This window comes from Mytilus galloprovincialis, chromosome 13, assembly GCF_965363235.1.
Source record: "Mytilus galloprovincialis chromosome 13, xbMytGall1.hap1.1, whole genome shotgun sequence".
Lineage (NCBI taxonomy): Eukaryota > Metazoa > Mollusca > Bivalvia > Mytilida > Mytilidae > Mytilus > Mytilus galloprovincialis.
Window position 1 is genome coordinate 45,015,776 of NC_134850.1, and position 20,698 is coordinate 45,036,473.

Sequence of the window (20,698 nt, forward strand, 5' to 3'; positions counted from 1 at the left end):
AAATATTCTACTTTTGGGATCTGGCCACGTCTACAGTTCCGCTTCGAAGGGCGAAATGAATCATATATCAATACAATTTTAAAATCTTGAGGGAACGAGATAACTATCTTGAGGGAACAACATAGTATCTTGAGGGAACGACATAGCATCTTGAGGGAACAACATAACATCTTGAGGGAACGACATAGTATATTGAGGGAACGAGATAACTATCTTGAGGGAACAACATAACATCTTGAGGGAACGACATAGTATCTTGAGGGAACGAGATAACTATCTTGAGGGAACGAGATAACTATCTTGAGGGAACGACATAGTATCTTGAGGGAACGAGATAACTATCTTGAGGGAACAACATAACATCTTGAGGGAACGACATAGTATCTTGAGGGAACGACATAGCATCTTGAGGGAACGAGATAACTATCTTGAGGGAACAACATAACATCTTGAGGGAACGACATAGTATCTTGAGGGAACGAGATAACTATCTTGAGGGAACGACATAGTATCTTGAGGGAACGAGATAACTATCTTGTGGGAACGACATAGCATCTTGAGGGAACGACATAGTATCTTGAGGGAACAACATAATTTTTTTTTCTTTCATGGCCGCATTCTGCCACCGTACCATTATATGACCATGACCAACGTTTGTTGATTTCCACCTTCATAAATTCCAGGTCGTCTAACAACCATTGTTTTCAAAGATTGAATTTTTATTGATGGAAAATGATGTACAAGTGATTTTTAATTAGACATTGTTAAATATATGATAACAGTTAAGAGTAACTTATTGTAATATGTCAATATCCCGATCAATATCCATTGAGGTGTTGACTGACAATTCAACTAATTTAAAAACTCTTACAACTAAACATGTTTGATATTGAGAGACGTGTGGTGGTTTCAATAAAAAGAGGAACGCTTTACTTTTCTATTAAGCTGCATTAGTTTATCGTGATTTATAAATACATATAATTATTTTTATTTATTTATTTCAATTTAAGCATCTGGAGGTAAACTTTAGTTTCCCCAAAAAAAACTCGATATAATTGTAAAACGGCTGCGTCCCCCCCCTTTTTTTTTACTGTTGACATCATCAATTTAATTTGTGCTCTTCTGTCAATTCTTTGATTTTGAATAATGAAGCGCCGTACAATATTTTATATAACAGTAAAATAAAACTAGAGGCTCTCAAGAGCCTGTGTCGCTCACCTGTATCTTCTGTATTTTTGAAAATCATGTAAAATAAGGTTAAAATCATAATAAATAGTAATTATAATAATTGCGGCCAAGTTTGGTTAAATTTGGCCTAGTAGTTAAATTAAAGCAGGTCATCCTATTTAAGTCTTACACTAATTACTAAAGACCCCTTATCATAATCTATATTAGTTTTTATTAAGTTGTATCCACGTGGAACTGGGTTTTCTTTTACAATTTCCCTTAGACTTATATAGTAAACCGCTATTTCTATCTTTATCTTTAATGATAATTAAGATAATAAAAAACTGCAAAACTTCCTTTAATCAATTCAACCCAACAACAGGTTGTCTGATTCGTCTGAAAGTTTAAGGGCAGATAGATCTAAACCTGATAAACATCAGTCAGTGAACCTAAGTTTTGCTAGATAAATGCTTTAGTTTCAGAATTATACGCTAAAACTGCATTTTATCTCTATGTGCCATTTTAAGCCTTTGCGGCCATGTTGATTGGCAGGCAAGGTTATCGGACACATTTTTAAAGTAGATACCCTAGTGGTGGTTATGGCAAGGTTTGGTTAAATTTGGCCCAGTAGTTTAAGAGGGGAAAAATTTTGTACAAGTTAACGGACGACGAAATCCAAGTGATGAGAAAAGCTCACTTGCCCCAGTGGACCTGGTGACCTAAAGAGAATTAAAAGCAATAAAAGAATACCAAACATGCATTTTTTAAGCTATAATAAAACGTTCTTGAAATAATTCTTTCAATATGATAGTTAGTTTTTCTGTTTCTGTTGTTCTCAGCTTTAATCGAATTCTCGATCAATCATTTGAACATGATGTAACAGTATGCAGTGCTACACTACTACTTTTAAATCAACGATTTATTTCTATCATAATAAAAAAACTAGAGGTTCCAAAGAGCCTGTGTCGCTCACCTTGGTCTTTGTGCATGTTTAACAAAGGACACAGATGTATTCATGACAAAATTGTATTTTGGTGATGGTAATTTGTTTGCTTGTTCTTGCTACTTACAATTATCTCTATCTATAAGTAAGTAAGTAAGTAAGTAAGTAAGTAATTTTTATTGGTTTAAAATCCAAAATTACAGGATTGATACCAAGACAATACAAATTTGTTATACACAAAAATACAAACATATATATATCATAGCAATTTCATAAACATTATATGAGGAGGTGGTACCACAAAGTTATTTAGTGCTTAATAAAGCATTTCTAGAAATGTACATGTCGCTTATAAATTTAACAATAATTCTAATTATATCAGTCTCAACACACGTATATAAAAATTTAAATCTTGCTTCATTAGTCATATTTAAAAAAGAGGGAACTATTTCACTAATTTTGGAAAACAGTTGGTCTCTAATTATATTTAGTTTTGTACATTTTAAAGTGAAATGAAATTCATCTTCAACTTCTAAGAAGCACAAAGGACAAATTCTTTCTTCTACAGGGGTTTTAGTGTGACGCCCTTGTTCAATTCTAAGAACACTGTTACTAATACGAATTTTAGCAAAATGCCCTATTACTTTTCTGTCTATATTTAACAATAAATAGTTTTCCAATTTATAATTTTCTTTAAGCTGTCTATATGTTCTCAGCTTATTACCATGTACTGATTATGAACTTGGCCCATTAGTAACAGAGGAAAATATTTGGTAAAAATTTACAAAAAATTACAAAATTTAAGAAAATTGTTAAAAATTTACTATAAAGGGCAATATCTCCTTAAGGGGTTAACTGACAATTTTAGTCATGTTGACCTATTTTGAAGATCTTACTTTGCTGAAAATTATTGCTGTTTACAGTTTATCTGTATCTACAATAATATTCAAAATAATAATAAAAAACATCAAAATTTCCTTAAAATTACCAATTTAGGGGCAGCAACCCAACAACCATTTGTCCGATTCATCTGAAAATTTCAGGACAGATAGATCTCGACTTGAAAAACAATTTTACTCCTGTCAGATTTGCTCTAAATGCTTTGGTTTCAGAGTTATAAGCAAATATCTACAGTTTACCCGTATGTTCTATTCTTAGCCATGTCGGCCATCTTGGTTGGTTGACCGGGTCACCCCACACATGATTTAAACTAGATACCCAAATGATGATTGTGGTCAAGTTTGATTTGATTTGGCCTAGTAGTTTCAGAGGAGAAGATTTTTGTAAAAGTTAACGACGACGGACGACGGACGCCAAGTGATGAGAAAAGCTCACTTGGCCCTTTGGGCCAGGTGAGCTAAAAAGGCGATACAAGTATATGAAAACAATGCAATTGTTCAAGCTGTGTCTATTATCTTTTAAAATTTACATATGAATGGCATTCTTTGTGCTCATCAAATTGATTGACGTACAGATCGTTTGTTCTGTAGTAATAATCATCCCCAGGAGCCTCGGTGAACATGGTATTCATTTGTTCCTTCAGTTGTTCAAAACCTGAACGTTTCCGAGGATCATAGTGCCAACATTTCAGCATTACTTCATAGAATCTAAAAAATATTAATCTTATGAATACTAATATTAAAATTTGCATTAACTGTGGATGAAATAAGGCTTATTCTTTTATAATTCTTATATCGTTTGTATATCTATAAAGACTTGAACGGGGTTGGTCCTTTAGCATTTTATTTCTTGGTTTAATGAAAGACAGTGTTGACGAAACTATTTTCGCAACCTTCCTTGCAATGTGATCTATTCATGCGCGAATCAGATGCATCGGATCAAGGGGTTCAAGCAAATTGAGATAGAAAAAAAAACCAAATACAAAGTAACTGTTATTTCTATTATAATGATTAATAAAAAGAAATAATGCATTTGAGCTTGGAAAATGTATAAATTTACAACAAACTAAAATTTTGAAAATTTCATGAATGAGCTAAATGGATTTTAGAATTATTATATGTTTTACAGCAATTAAGCATATTTTTTTTCTAGACGTTATTACTCTTTAAACGTGGTTACTGACTCACAAACTTTACATAAAGTCCTTCTTCATTCAGTTTGTTAGCAATTTACACATCAATGACTTAAATAGAACCAGAGAGACATATATACACATATATATGTCTCTGATAGAACAAATTATTCTCAACTGTTTTAAATAGCTATGATTAGATACGTCAAATATTTATACATACTCATCATCACAAAGTTCTGGTTTCGCCATCTTATAGCCTATTTTTATTTTCCCAGGGACTTCTCTGCTCTGCAATCCGGGGTATGGTGTTTCACCTGATAATTATAATTATTGATAAATAGAATTATTTTTAATATATTTCAATGTTTTATTTGTTTCCAATTTAATGCATTCACATACTTCTGTTCTTATCTTTTATCACGTTTTTCTTTTTCGAGTGACAGGATAAATATTCTTACTTTGAGTCAAATCGGTCAATTTTACAAAATATTCCTCTTGGATTAATTGACAAATCGTTCTCGTCCTGAATAAGCATGTATGTGCTTCTGTTTCTATATTTAAATCATATGTTTCCAGTGGTGGTCTAAATGTATGTGGAACGCCATGACTGCCTTATGTTAATGATCAGCATTATATGCAGTGCTCACACCATTATATGCAGTGCTCACAACATTATATGCAGTGCTCACAACATTATATGCAGTGCTCACACCATTATATGCAGTGCTCACACCATTATATGCAGTGTTCACAACATTATATGCAGTGCTCACACCATTATATGTAGTGCTCACAACATTATATGCAGTGCTCACAACATTAAACGAAGTGTTCACAACATTATACGCAGTGGTCCAAACATTATATGCAATGGTCACAACATTATATGAAGTGGTCACAACAGTATATGCAGTGGTCACAACATTATACGTTTTTGTTGATGAAGATGATGATCGGTGATGGTGATGATGATGTTTGATGTATGCAGTCATGGCGTTCCATATATAAATGTGCTGCCTTCTAGTCCGATAGGTCAATTTTACAGTATAGACCTTTTTGATTTATTCTTAAATCGTTCTTGTCCTGAACATGCAGTCAATATTCGCCATACGGTTGTAATTTTAACACACAACTTTAAAGTAAGATAGAGTATGTGTAACAGATATATATATATATATATATATATATAAATACATCTATACAAATATAATATCAAATAATGACGTGGTATAACCAATTTTCGAAAAGTACATATTACGACCGGAACCACTAAATAATAAATTGAAAATGATAATTTTCAAAACTCGACATACTGTATCATTTTTGGTTTTATTGTATTTTTCCGGGTTTATTTTAATTGAAATAATTTCAAATCACTTGCAGATATATCTTCATTATAACTTTGAATAGTCGATGACTGTGTATACTTGAAGCTTTCGTCAAGACTCAGTCGATTCCGTACCTCCTCGGAGTCGTTCGAGGTTAGAAAATTGTACTGTTTACTTACTTTGACTGCTCAAATAATTATTGATTGTATACATGTATGTGTTTGAATACCTTGACAGAGTAGGACTTATCATTATTTTATTATTCTACCTAGTGAGAATATTTCCCACATGACAATTCCGAAAGACCAAACGTCGCTCAGCTCATTGGCATGTTGTGTTGACTTCATACATTCTGGAGCCACCCACTTGATTGGAATTCGTTCATTCCCCTAAAAAATAATGTCCTAGTAATAAATTTGCACACTAGCTGCTACATGTAAGATGCAAAACTGATAAATTAATGTACATACAAAAAGTAAAAACATGAATATTACAAGTTGCATACTATTATACTGTATTGTGCCATGGATTCATATTTAACATACACAGTAAATGAAATTAAGTACTTTTTTATAACGTCTTTGGTAGTCAATATGTCTAGATAGTCGTGGAATAAGTCAGACAAACCAATCAGCAGTACTCTTAGATTAAGAGACCACCGGTTCTTTGCGTACAAGTTGGATTTGCTATTGATGTACGGTTTTGATTCTGTACTGGGGTTTTGAAATACTCGACATACTCATCCTTATTAACTTTAATACCAATTATCAGCTCAAAATAGTCTATCTTGACGAAATGATTAAGTTTCATGAATTTCATGAAGTGCGAGGTCTGTCAGTCCTTAAATGGTACATTTTTTTGTAATTCACCAGAACGGCAAACGAACACAGATTTGAAAAAGAATATTATACAATTGCTGTCTTTTGATGAGGTAAATATGTAGTTTTATTGACTTTTGAAAAAATGATTTTCACTAAGGCCGAAGTGAATAGGTGTTTTTCAAAAGTCAATTAAACCACACATTTACCGAAACAAAAGAGAGTAATTGTTTTATTCCATATTCCGAGAGAAATGTATGGAATGGCAATTATTTACCAAAACAAATGGTACATCAAACGTTTTCCCAAAATTATGCACGTAAAAGCACGCGACGTTTTGCGCGGTGAATATACTTTTCGCAGGTGAATATGATTATTTATTCAAAATCCCATTCATATAAAAAAAACTACTAGAATTTTATCAATATGGAATAATGTGAATTATATTAACCCTGAATCACTGCCGTCTAAGATGATAATACCCAAGGCGATTAACAGCGAACCAGCAGTGTGATATTGACTCACTGTTAGTAAATCAAAATAGCACTTAAACATAATATGTAACTTATTAATAAAACAGGATTGAAGTTAAACGTCAATGTGACAGCAACCATTCGAAACACCATTGAGCTATATATTTGCATGTGAACACTTACAGAGTTGTCCTCCCCTTCGTCATAACTAGGGTCTGGGCCAAATCCTGTGATCTTTGGTTCTAGTATGCTATTCAGTAATATGTTTCTTGCAGCCAAACGTCTGTGAACAACCTTAGAGAAAAATACCAATTTAAATGTAAAGATTATTGACTAAAAATGTGTCATTTCATAATAAAGGCCAAGAACAAGCAGCAAGCTAAAACTTTAGTTGTATATAGCTGTTTCCCGACTTTTAACTTATTATATGTTTGTATTGAACAGTTGTTTTTATATTGAAACTTTTCTTTGTCCAAGAGAAATAAAAAATATAGATTATGTTCGATAGACAGTTCATAAAATTAAGGAGCAAATCTACGCATTTCAAATTTTGCATGTATTACTTTTACTAACGGTTAAATGTATGACCAATATATCCAACATAATAATTGTATTCCATTCATTTACATATCAAGATCAATCATGACAAGATATTTTGAGCGGATATGTAGTTAATATTTTTTCGAGTACATCTTACACTTGTCTAAGTTATTCACACTTACTTGCTTTGATGCTAAAAAGTTCATTCCTTGGCATATTCCAAATACCATTCTAAAAAGTTTCTCTTCAATGTCTTTGGACAGGTTTGACCTAATTGCTTCTAGAAATTGCTTCAGAACCCCCTTCGAACAATATTCAAGTATCATAATTGGTCCACCTGGTGTATAATAAGATATAAGAAGATGTGGTATGAGTTCCAATGAGATAACTCTCTCTATACAAGTCACAATTTGTAAACAGTAAACAAATAAAGATCATAGTACGACCGTTAAAACGGAACCTTGGTTAACACAACACTATAAAATATCAATTTAAATGGATATCAAACTTACGCCTTTGATATTCGTTGAAATATAAACAATTGAAAACATTTCTGTACACACACGCAAAAACTAAATTCAGTCGGAAGACGATTCATTGTATTTTTGATAAAAAAAAACCCTGTGACTATTCATATTGTAATGGCTTTTCTAATGTTTAAAATGTCAAAGGTCAGTGTTGAGAGTATTTGCTAATGTTTAAAATGTCAAAGGTCAGTGTCGAGACTTTAATCCGTTTAATCTCAATCTGCCTTTGTAAAGTCAGAACTGTATTCACTCATTTTTATACGCCCGTCAAAATTTTGACGGGACGTTTTGTGGTATACAAATGTCCGGTGTCCGTCCGTCTGTCTGTCCATCTGTCCGGCGTAAACATGTCGCACCGTAACTTGAGAACAACTAATCAAAATTTCATGAAACTTATTATAGTTGTTTCTTAGGATGGTCAAATGATCTGTATACTTTTTGGTGAAAATAAGATTAAAACTTTTTGAGCTACGGCACTTTGTAACTAAAACAGGGGTGTTTTTTCACATGTCGCACCGTATCTCAAAAACGATTTTTTATTATTGCTTAAAACTTTACACACTTCTTAGTTAAATTAATCTGAAGATCTGTATACTTTTTGATGATGATTCAAAATTTGATTTTTGAGTTATTGAGTATTTTGTAAAAAGGGGAGGGTTTTTTTACATGTCGCGCCGTATCTCAAAAGCGATTTATGATTATTGCTTAAAACTTAAGGTAGATGGGGTGTCTAAATTTTTATTCATAGAATTTTTTAATAATTTGCCAAAATGTAGTTTATGTCATGCCTTTTTAAAAAAAATAATAAAAAGAATGGATCACCGGGCTTATTTTCACGCTACACGGTGTTCAAAATTGACAGATTTTGTATAGATTATGCATGGAAAACCCAATTTTCTGCAAAAAAGCTTAAACTACACCATAGAATTTTGAGATAACATATGAGAAGATAGCTTTTATAGTATGCTTTCAGTTAAGAAAAAGAAAAAATGGGGTCACCGGACCCGTTTTCTTGCTACAATATAAAATAGGTAAATTCCTAACACATTCTATTGTAAAAGTATCTTATTAATCTAAATTATCTGCCCTTGCATTTGAGTTGCCTCCCCTTATGTGGCAAAGTTGGAAAAAAAATAATCAAACATAAGTTTTCTGTTTTTTGTCAAATACAACCATAAATATTATAAAACATGTCATTTTCTGTATTGAAGTGTAAGTTCTTACACATGAATTACCTACTACTCTAAAAATTTGCACATTTTATTAAAGTTTTCTGGTATTTCCAAATCCAAGATTGAGGAAGACACCATATCTAACTTAAGATATGTATACTTTTTGGTTTTGATTTAAAATTCTATTTACGTGATATTTAGTTTTTTGTTAAAAAAAATAAGAAGAAGGAAAGGGGGGAGGGGGGGGTTCACATGTCCCGCCGTATCTCCAAAACAATATATGGTTATAACTTCAAACTTCTCAGAAACTATTTATGATTATTGCATAAAACTTCCACACAAGACGACGGGCGTATCATGCGCTCATGACGCAGCTGTTTATTGGCCTTTGTCTGCCCTTTTGTCGAATTATTGTCTCTTTGACATATTCCCCATTTCCATTCTGAATTTTACAGGATGACTTTTTTTCTCAGTTAATAACCATTTGATCTAGTATGTCGATTATACACTTACGAACTTCATCCTCAACACTGCCAATAAACTCCAAGACATTTTTTTGACGACCAACTTTCTTAGTGTAGAAATTTATTTTCGCTTTCATTTTCATAATGGCATCTTCGCTCTGGTCATCTGAATGAAAAGAGAAAATTACCTCCGATCAACCTGTTTCGTTCAAATAACAAACTGAAGTGGTTTATATAAGATGAAGCGTACGAGCCCTAAACCAATGTTTATGATTAATAATCGCCACCAAACATTGATGATTCATTAACAAACACAACTCAAAAACATTTCTCTTCGACTTTTCTCTTCAATTTGTATACCCGTAATACCGATAATTATGACCCCCTCCCCTTCCCCCCAAAAAGAAAAAAAATAAATTGATAGTTGATGATTGATAATTGTAAGCCTATTAATTCCCTGTATAAAATGGTAAAAACGCAATCCTTAAAAATAAAGCAAAGACGATTGTTACGAACCGATTGTATTTTGCAATTTATAGGACAGATAACAAGACGACTATTTTCAAACATAATTGGATCAAATATGCCAGTAAACATGACTATTGTGTAAATTAAAGAAATATTCGTTTACATTAAAAGAAGAATGATACAATTAATGAGGTGTCCCTGGAATAACCTTATTCAGGTGATCTCGTGATCAAACAATTGTAAAACGGGTAAGGGGGATATACTTCAACAATAATCTCTTAATAGGTAGGAGACAGTTTTGACCGAATAATAACATCTATGATATCTGTATTCCCTTATGCACATAGAATGTGTCAAGAGTACACGGATGCCCCACTCGCACGATCATTTTCTTTTTTAGTGGATTATGAAATTGGGGACAAAACTCAAATTTGGCATTAAAATTAGAAATTTGTCATAGGGAACACGTGTACTAAGATTGATTGAACTTCAACTTCATCAAAAACTACCCTGACCAAACACTTTAATTTGAAGCGAAACAGACTGACGGACTAATGTACGGACGAACGAACGGTACCACAGACCGAAAAACATTAAGCCCCTAGGTGGGCCATAAAACGTATTATATAATTATGCCAGCACTATAATACTGGCCACTGGTCAGATAGTTCCTTACAAATTTGAGAGTCCACAATGTGTAGTTAACTGTAGCACATGTCACGTTTTAAAGAAATTTTTTGACAAAGACATTTATTTCTATGTTGTGTTTTGTGTACTATTAATTGTTTGTCTGTTTGTCTTTTTCTTTTTTAGCCAAGCCGTTGTCAGTTTATTGTAGACTTATGAAAATAAGTTTGACGAGTTTGAATGCTCCTCTGGTATCTGCCGCCTCTCTTTTATATTCCAAACATCATACCTTTCAGTGTTTTAGCAACAACTTCATGGCACTCCCTTTTATTGTAATACTTTGCCAGGAAAATCACAGCAAATCTTCCCCGAGCCAATTCAGATTCAAGTGATATATCTTTGCGCGATATTTTCATATTGTTTTCCTTCATCTCCATGCCCCCGTAGAAGTAGATATCGTCGTCCTCCTTCGAAGCGATGGCCCGATTCTGGAAAAAAAAATATATATATTAAAATGTAAAGCAAGAGTATACCATTGTGGTTATCAAATGCTTAGTATAACAGAAAAAGACAAAAACCACTATACAAACCTAAACCACCAATGAAGACAGGTTTTCGGGAGGAGAAAGCAGTTTTGCCTCATCAAGTAACATCCCCTTTAGGCATGGATTAAACAAATTGGAATTTCACAGATTTTCAATGCGCTCTTGTTTGACATTTTTTTTTATTTAGAACCTGTAGATAGTAAATACACCGAAAAATGAACCTAGGTACATTTAAAAGTGGTCATTGTACATGTAAACAGCTAGCTAGTCGCTTATAAAAAACGCTGTTCGGTGTTACTCATCATCAGACTTTTACCTACAATAATAAGCACAACGACGGGTGCTACTGTTGTAACAGGAACGGTTTACACTTCTGTAGTACCATAGTTTATCGCCATATTTTAGTGGAGAACGTCAAATGTGATTGTGTTGTGTATTGTAAAGTGCTGTTTGTATGTTTGTTCGTTTCATTTGGTCATTTATTGGATTGTCTTTCTAACTTTCATCCTTTGCATCCTCCATCTTTTATAAAACAATCCACATGGAATCAATTTACGGTAGATTGTATTTGTCATAGTATGGTGAAACTAGGTTTTTACTTTATATTTTACTCTGATGATATTATTAAAATGAGTTCGTCTGTTGATAAATGTAAATGCATTTTAAAATGAAGGGTCAAACTAAATGTTTTTCCTTATAGGCTTTTCTCCTTAAAATGTCCTAGAAAGAATTTTCCGATTTTTCAGTTGAGAACATTTTTATACAAAATATGTAACACGCTTACATTGAATGAATTCGTTGTTGGTCGCACTCGAATTGTATTTCTAACTGTACGTATTCCGGCTGTAACACGTTGTTTGGCTGGTTGCAATCGTCCAGTTCTTCCAAGTAGTACCAAGACAATAATAACTATTAGAAGTACAATAAAACCTGTGGAAGTAGACATTTCCTATGATTAAGTTAAGAATCAGTGTTATAAAATCAGTTAATCATAAAACTAATCATCTATGACTAAAGATACATGAAAATGCATTGATTCTAAATTAACTGATACCCCCTGAATTTATAAAAGTATGATCATTCATCGCAGTACAGTAGTAAAACACTCATAAAATGGGAAATGTTATAACCAAGATATACATGAATTGTGGGATAGGAGTTTCTCGCACTTTAAACAATGCGCGCTATAAAAGAAACCCAGGCAAAAAACTAGTTAGAACAACGACAAACATCTGAATATTCATCCTTCGAGTGTGTATATTGGATGACAATACACCATAAAAGAACATAACAAGTATGTCAACGCCAATTTCAAAGGAACATTTAACCTCTTACATACATACAAATGACATACCATTTTAAACATCTTTTAAAAGAGTCGACATATTTTGCACAAAAATACTTTATACGCATAGCTGTAACTTTCGAAATACATGAAGGTTTACTAGTTGAATGATTTTTAAATTTTTAAATGAAACAATACATTCAATACTGGAATTTATAGCAAAGTAGCTAATACTATCAGTAAGAGGATGGCTCGATTGTTTATTTTGTGAATTTTATTATTGCAAGTTACGGTAACCAGTAAAGATAAAATTTCCTTCAATTATTTCGACTTTTCTTTTCAGGCTGTTTATCGTGTCTTTTGCTTTTTGTGATTTTCATATTTTACACATTACGACGTTTTGGTCTCAGTAAATAAAGACAACAGTTACTGTAGTATACCGCTGTTCAATAAACCTAAATCGATTGAGAGAAAACAAACCCTTGTAACAAACAGGACCACAACTACTTTAGGAACAACAAAACACTGAAGTGCAACCCCCCCCCCCCAAAAAAAAAACCCACACAAACCCAACAACAACAAACAAAACAGATGATAATTTTTACCTGCACAAAACACTTTAAATATACGGACATTAATCATAGTTAAACAAATTCTGTAGCATTGTATATATTTAAAATCATATTAAATAAATGTGCAATTACAATAATGCGTATGCCACCTCAATGTATTAATGTTAAAAAACAACATGCTGATATTCCTGCTATTACAGATGTTGGGAAACCTGTTACTGAAAATTATAAAATCGTAAATTAGTAACTCATCTTGTGCTAGTATTGTATATATAACGTCAATATTGTGTTTCAGTAGATTTTGAATGATTTTTAATTTTTCTATTCACAGTAGATTTTTTTTATAATTTATATTTTGTCTATGTAGGCATCCACGCTTCATACAAAATGTGCTCCAGTCAAAACGTCTACATCGCAACAAATATGTAACAGTATGAATGAATATTTGGAAACATATTTAAGAATAAATTGTTGAAAAGTCTTGTATGAATCGGATGAACATTTGATTAAGAAAATAATGGACAGAAATGGATTAGTTTACCGAGATTTAGAATTTAACACAAATCTACCCATCAGTAAAAGACAAAATACTAGAAAATTCATATCACAGTTCTGAACGGAAAATATGGTTAAATTATACCTGTTTGAGTTAAAGGAATCATCATTGCAATCTTTCTTACATTTAGAAGAACATTTCTAGTGTAAACATCAGTAAAGTCAAATGTGTTAATGTTAAAAAACAACATTTTGAAATTATGGAAATTCATATAGATATATTTGAAACGATTCTATGAAAAGAAAGTTTCTTCAAAGTGGATTATACAAACAAACCTGCTGATAATCCTGCTATTACAGATGTTGGGAAACCTGTTACTGAAAATTATAAAATCGTAAATTAGTAACTCATCTTATGCTAGCATTGTATATATAACGTCAATATTGTGTTTCAGTAGATTTTGAATGATTTTTAATTTTTCTATTCACAGTAGATTTTTTTTATAATTTATATTTTGTCTATGTAGGCATCCACGCTTCATACAAAATGTGCTCCAGTCAAAACGTCTACATCGCAACAAATATGTAACAGTATGAATGAATATTTGGAAACGTATTTAAGAATAAATTGTTGAAAAGTCTTGTATGAATCGGATGAACATTTGATTAAGAAAATAATGGACAGAAATGGATTAGTTTACCGAGATTTAGAATTTAACACAAATCTACCCATCAGTAAAAGACAAAATACTAGAAAATGTCATTTGTTTCATCAAATTCATATCACAGTTCTGAACGGAAAATATGGTTAAATTATACCAGTTTGAGTTAAAGGAATCATTATTGCAATCTTTCTTACTTTTAGAAGAACATTTCTAGTGTAAACATCAGTAAAATCAAATGTGTATAACAATTATACTCTTCAAAATGTAAATTACATGTTTTGACTTTGAAATTATTTTTGTTTTGTTTTTTCCTAATTGTCTCAATAGCACAAGTGGTACAATTTAAGCCGTGAAAAGTTCCTTTTGGAAATGGCATTGTCTATATTAACAGAATTGCAACCTGTAGTACCTTTGAATATACATATGGTTGTATGATAACAAAAAAACACAAATTTGAAAAATAAATCGAGATCTCGTTTTACTTTTGTGTCATTCAAGAGTTTTCTATTAATACATTTTAAAAGATATATCAAAATTACCTTTCTCTTGTGTTGAAAATGAAAATTTAGCAGGACTTGCACTGGTAACAACAGTTGTGTCGTTTCCATACTTTGTGTACATCAGAAACCAATACGATGTCACAGATGATAATTCTGAAAGATGAAAGGTTGTAGCATCTTTGTCCACTGAATACTCTTTTGTTGTATTGTCAGGTCTGTATAAGACGATGACTATTCCAGCTCGTTCATAACACGTTTTTGCTTGGATCCACTTAATGCTGACACTTGAGGAAGATGTTGATACCACCGTAATATTTGATGGGCTATAGTCTATAATAAATAATTAACTTATTACCATGCACAATTTGGAAATAACTTAAATAACTTGGTTTCTTTGTTCTAAACAAGAATGTGTCCCCCGTACACGGATGCCCCACTCTCTCTTTCATTTTCTATGTTCAGTGAACCGTGCAATTGGGGTACAATTAACTTGGCATTAAAATTAGAAAGATCATATCATAGGGAACATGTGTACTGGGTTTCAAGTTGGGCGTCAACTTCATCAAAAACTTCTTTGACCAAAAACTTTAACCTAAAGTGGGACAGATGAACGAACGGACACACAGACCAAAAACATTAAGCCCCTCTACCATCGTAGGTGGGACATACAAATTATGATTCCCGTATGTAGATTTAAAAATCAACTTGCCCTCAATAAGCTCACGATTACTCTTCGGAAACTTTCTTGCAAATTCAATATGAATTGAAAAGTCTCCCATCAAAAAGATATAATTTGCCGGCACCGTTTGCTTGGTGTCTAATACTTGACTGCATGGGATCGAAATTATGCGATTTCTTAACCAATTCACGAAGTTTCGTTTGCGTGTTTTGTGTTTGTTTACCTTTAGATGCTAGACATTCTGACCAACACACTATTTTTTAAGTTGATGAAGAAAATAACTTTTATGTTTGAGGTATCTCAATTCTCCGTTCTTTGAACAGTCACATTTCAGCAATGATCCATACTCATTCATTTAATTTTGAAAGTATATATCGATTCAACAATTTCAATTGAATTACTTGTCTTTTCAAATATTCTAATGTAGAGGTAAAAAGTTTGAATAGACAGAAATTCAATACAATGTAATTGGCTTGTCTAAAATAATAACAAATATCACTTAACACAAATATAACGTCGTCAAGACATTGTAATATGTGTTAATCGAAATAAACTCATCATAACAGTAGGCAGTTGCCTCTCATCTACATTCCGTTCCGTTACACACATGCATGATCCAATCAAAGTAAATATAATTCTAATATGATCAACTTACATTGTTGTATACCTTGCAAGTGTTGAACCGTTCCGATCTAAAACAAAAACAATTAGATGATAAGCTCATAAAACTAGTCTTTAAATTTCGATTTTTGTAGAACATGCAGTCATGCAGGTATAAAAACAATAAGAAAACGCATTGGAGGAAACTACCGCTGTCGTCAAATTTCATCACCATCAAAAGAAGTTGAATTATATAACATCAGAACCTCATAAGTCATCGACGACAAATAGCTAGTTTTAACATTTCGATTTAGTTGTACATATATCGTTATAAAACCAATAGGAAAACACCTGCTAGGAAACCACTGATGTGGTCAAGTTTTATCAGCATCAAAAGAAGTGGAATATGACATCGGGACGTCATAAGTCAGCAAAAACACTTTGTAGGAAACGGCAGCTGTCGACAAGTTTTATCAGTATCAATAGAAGTGTAACATAAGTAAAGAGACGTAAGTATAGTCAGCGATGACAAAAAAATATATAAAAAAGGATAACAGGCTTATACACTAACGTTACCGTGTCATACTTCTATTGATTTTGAAAGTTGTTTAATGGTAAATTATCTCCTATTGACACCTTATAAATGTCGAAAACAAGTTTATTTTTGTTGCTAACTAGACCCCCCCCCTTTTTTTTTCTTTTTTTATCTATAACATAATCTAACAACGTCAAATGCAATAATTTGATGGTTTCTGATACATGAAAATATAAAATCTGTTATCATTGAAAAGAGTCCCTGTTAAAATTAAAATTTTATATAGAATGGTTTGCAAAATGAATTACGTTTACGTTTCGGAGAGTGTGTGCGTTGAAATTCAATGTCTAGAGCACCTGAAAATCAAGTTGAAAGCTTATATTTGTATCAGTATACTCACAGTTGTGTAGGTTTTAGACGATAACATGGCTGAGTTGTACACTGTTACTTCCAACAAAAGAACAAAGTTGGCTACTTGGTGAATTGGAACCTTTAACCAGCAGTTGTTAATATCTAAAACCGTGTCTATCAGGAAGCAGTCACCCATTTTAACGCAGTAGCAGTCACTAGGTATACGTTTGCATGTTTCTTTTGACTGACGAATAAATATTGATTAAACGTATTATCCACTTAAGGAATGACTGTAATATTTTTTCTTTCTATCAAGCAATAACATAAAAAATGTGGTGCACACTGAATAACACGCGTAACGAGTTATTTGAACGTGTGCACCACATTTTTTATTTTGGCAAAATTATGCCTATGAGCTGATAATCAATCAGCCAATCAGAAGACGCGTTACATCCATAATTAAATTATTTCTTGATAATAAAAAGAAAACAATGTACGAGTTGTAGTGATAAGCATGCAATCCTTCTCGCAATTTTAATAGACTATTAGAAAACGGGTAAATGTGTCCGACCGACCTGAGAAAAAAAAACACACTCATACTAATTCTTCACAACTCCTTAGTGATAACCTGGCGACTAAATAGTATGTTCTGTTCAGCAGTTCTTGAAAAGTATGCAAAAGTTGATAAATTAAATAATTGAAAAATATAAGTAGGTTTTTGATAGAGCGGATTAGTAATGACACTCTAAAAGTACTACTGTTGAGATGTTGATCAATTTAGGGAGTACGTTCGCCTAATATTACCTCAAACGGGAATATGTGCATGATTAATTGCAGAACAAGATGGAAGCAATATTAAAACCAATCTCCGTACAGCGCTCGGTTCTTTTTACGTATACTTTACTCACTACAATACATATTTAGTGTAGTGATACGAAGTAAGTACTGAACGGATGTAAGCTATGCGCCAGAGATTGTATCAAAACTCTCAAATTCTTTTGATACTGGAGAAGTGGCAATGATTTTTTTTTAAATCAAATAGCTTTGGAAAATATTCTAATGAACGCTGGAGCGTGCAAACCGAAAACGAATAAATATCGACGAGTCTGTTTCTTTAATAATTATCAAATACATTTTAAATTTTGATAAACGAAAATCCTCCATAGTACCTTCCACATTACACAGATCCACCTGTTACTACATTTTGATTCATCCAGTGAGCTGATAGAGGTTTTGACTCTTGAAATCGTCCAATCACCCACTCAGATCGTTCGTTAATAAAAAAAAAAGTGTATATTATGGGTTCGGAAAGGGTTGTTTAATATCATAAAAAAATTAATAATAAACATAAAAAGCTTTTACACAATTATTGGGATTATAACAGATAACTTGTTTCAGAATCAAAATGTAACTCTAACATGTCTAAGTAGATAAAAGGAAAGTACCTTTGTTTCAATAAGGAAATCTTTTTTTGCCTTTTCGATCAGAGTTCCATTTACAATAAATCTGAATGATACTTGTCTAACCCCACTGTGTTCATCTCTTGCTGAAACCCGCACTCTGTAAAGATTATTAATTAAATAAACATGTAAGGCCACACCAATTTAATTTCTTGTTCTACGGATTTTTGGACTCCAAAATTTGGGGCGAGCGAGCGATTTGAAAATTTTAATAAAAAAATATTTAATTTGCAAATTTTTGAGGCGAAGCTTGAAAAGTAAAGGCGAGCGATTATAATTTTTTTTGTAAACATAAAATAGTAGGTTTTGACAATATTAAAGCTTGATTTATCACTTGTACTTTGACATTTCTTTAATTTCTGAAGTATTTTTTCCCTGTTCACCAAGAAATAATTAAATCTGGTCTATGTATGTGTGACTGACAATGAGACAACTCTCCATCCAAGTCATAATCAGTTTTGGGACAACCCCTTAATGTTATAAATATCCCTTTGACATGTTTTATGAGGGATCAATATAAGTTATAATATATTTGTTTGTACAAAAAGGCTCATATTTTCTCAAAGAACAATATATCTATCTGGTATTAAATGGTCAAAACATGTCCAAGAATTTTGTAATATTCCTGGACTTTAACCATGTTAACACATTTACTTTAACATTTTAATATTATTCAAAATAAGTGGACCCCTCTTTTAGAAAAAGTTGTTTAAGATATGATGTAACTCTTCTCTTTTTGAGTACAAAATTCTAAGTTTTCAAAGGTTTTGTATAGAAGAACTATATAAAATCCTTGGTATTTCTATATTCTTTTCTACATCAGTAAAATGACCCCTTGTCTGAGGGAGGGTTGTTCTCAACCTGATAATAACAAACACAGGTCGAAGTACGGCCTTTTACACAGGACTTTGATACAGACCAAACAGCTATTTATATAAGGGGCTATAAAGGATCCCAAAATTATTAGCGTACACAATTCGAACAGGAAAACCAACGATCTAATTTATATATCATGTATATCCAAACGGGAAAATACCAATGAACAACAGCAACAAACGATAACTGCTGAACGACAGGCCCCTCAATCAATCAGGACAGGTGCATAAACATGCAGCGGCTATGGATAGTTTTGTTTCTCCAGAATACAATATAATTGCAGTTGAAGGCAAATCCTTCAGAAGTTCTTTGTACTTTATTCTAACAACGAACATTTTTTGATAGGGAATATAAGTAAGGGGGAAAGTAACCAATTTTTTGTTCTTTACAGGTATTTCCGGAACACTCCCGCTTTGGATAAATAGGTTTCATGCTGAAACAAATATTCTCACAGATATTTACAAAGTGTGGTGGGGTGCTTTTATGTTTAAAATCGTTATATACAGGTTAGACTGTGATTTTAAAAACAAATGTTGATATCTTTTTATAATATTTACAAAAAAAAGGTGCGGGAAATGGACATGATTACTTTTCCGGATGCGGGAAGCGGGAATATAAAAAAAATAAAAAAATTCTGTTTTGAAAAAAATAGGTGCGGACGGGTCCGTCGAACAAGGAATCAAATTGGTGTGGCCTAATTATGATTTTGTACGTACAGCTTATTATTCCCTAAGAACTGTTCACCAACAACTATGTTCAGGAATAGAATTTACAAATGTCTCATAAAACCCGACATCTCTGTTTACATTAAAAAATTCCCTAATTTGACATTAATTTTAGTTAAATTTGCTTTATTGACCTAATTGTCTGCCGAAAACGATGATTTTAAATGTTAACTTTGATACAGATAAAATAATGATGGATGGCTGTTTAACGTTCAGATTTTAACGTCACGGTGCTTAAACTTCACATTTAGTAATTATCCGTAGGAAGACAATTAAATCTGACTCCTAGCCGACTAGTCTTTGATGCAGGAAATACCAATTCAAAGTCTGGATCAAGTCAGCCGGAGTTTAAACCCACAACTTCGTGCATCAAACATATGGCAAAATCAAAGGTACTTTATTCATATGATTTGCACCACTTGACTTTAGTCCTTTTGATTAAATTACTTCCCATAGTTTAAGATTGAAAATATAAATTATATCAAATTTGCGGATAATCCAGCCCTTTCCGTCATGGATCTAACACTAATGTGTCTTTGAAACTTCCATTGGCGGATATTTAAAAAAATGTTGTGTACTTCTAAGGGAAAGTACTTAAAATTTGACTTTTTACGAAATAGGAAGGTTAAAATCATCATGTTTTTAAAAGAATTTGGCCGAAAACTTAAGAAAGCAGGTAAGTGAAAAGTGATTTTCCTTTAAAATTCAACCTACAAGGTGTTTCCCTATAGGCGGACCTCAGGAGGCGGACAAATCATAAACAATATCTCCTTATATCTTTACTTTTGTTTTAAATATTGCCAAATATTGATTTTTGACGATTTTTCCCTTATTTTATATAGCAATAA

At 32.4% G+C, this 20,698-nt stretch overlaps 1 protein-coding gene across 1 annotated transcript in view; it reads right to left on the reverse strand.

Moving 5' to 3' along the window:
* Nucleotides 1-698: 698 nt before the first annotated feature.
* The window catches only part of LOC143057950 (uncharacterized), a 55,916-nt gene continuing 35,916 nt past the window's right edge, over nt 699-20,698 (reverse strand). Inside the window, exons 10-22 of the mRNA XM_076231421.1 lie at nt 18,235-18,349; nt 16,839-17,033; nt 15,959-15,995; nt 14,664-14,954; nt 13,796-13,837; nt 11,892-12,037; nt 10,852-11,050; nt 9,517-9,633; nt 7,487-7,641; nt 6,948-7,058; nt 5,742-5,862; nt 4,366-4,459; nt 699-3,717 (exon numbers count right to left, since the gene is read on the reverse strand). Coding sequence (XP_076087536.1) covers nt 3,522-3,717; nt 4,366-4,459; nt 5,742-5,862; nt 6,948-7,058; nt 7,487-7,641; nt 9,517-9,633; nt 10,852-11,050; nt 11,892-12,037; nt 13,796-13,837; nt 14,664-14,954; nt 15,959-15,995; nt 16,839-17,033; nt 18,235-18,349 — 1,819 coding nt within the window. The 3' untranslated portion in view covers nt 699-3,521. The remainder of the gene's footprint in view (nt 3,718-4,365; nt 4,460-5,741; nt 5,863-6,947; nt 7,059-7,486; nt 7,642-9,516; nt 9,634-10,851; nt 11,051-11,891; nt 12,038-13,795; nt 13,838-14,663; nt 14,955-15,958; nt 15,996-16,838; nt 17,034-18,234; nt 18,350-20,698) is intronic.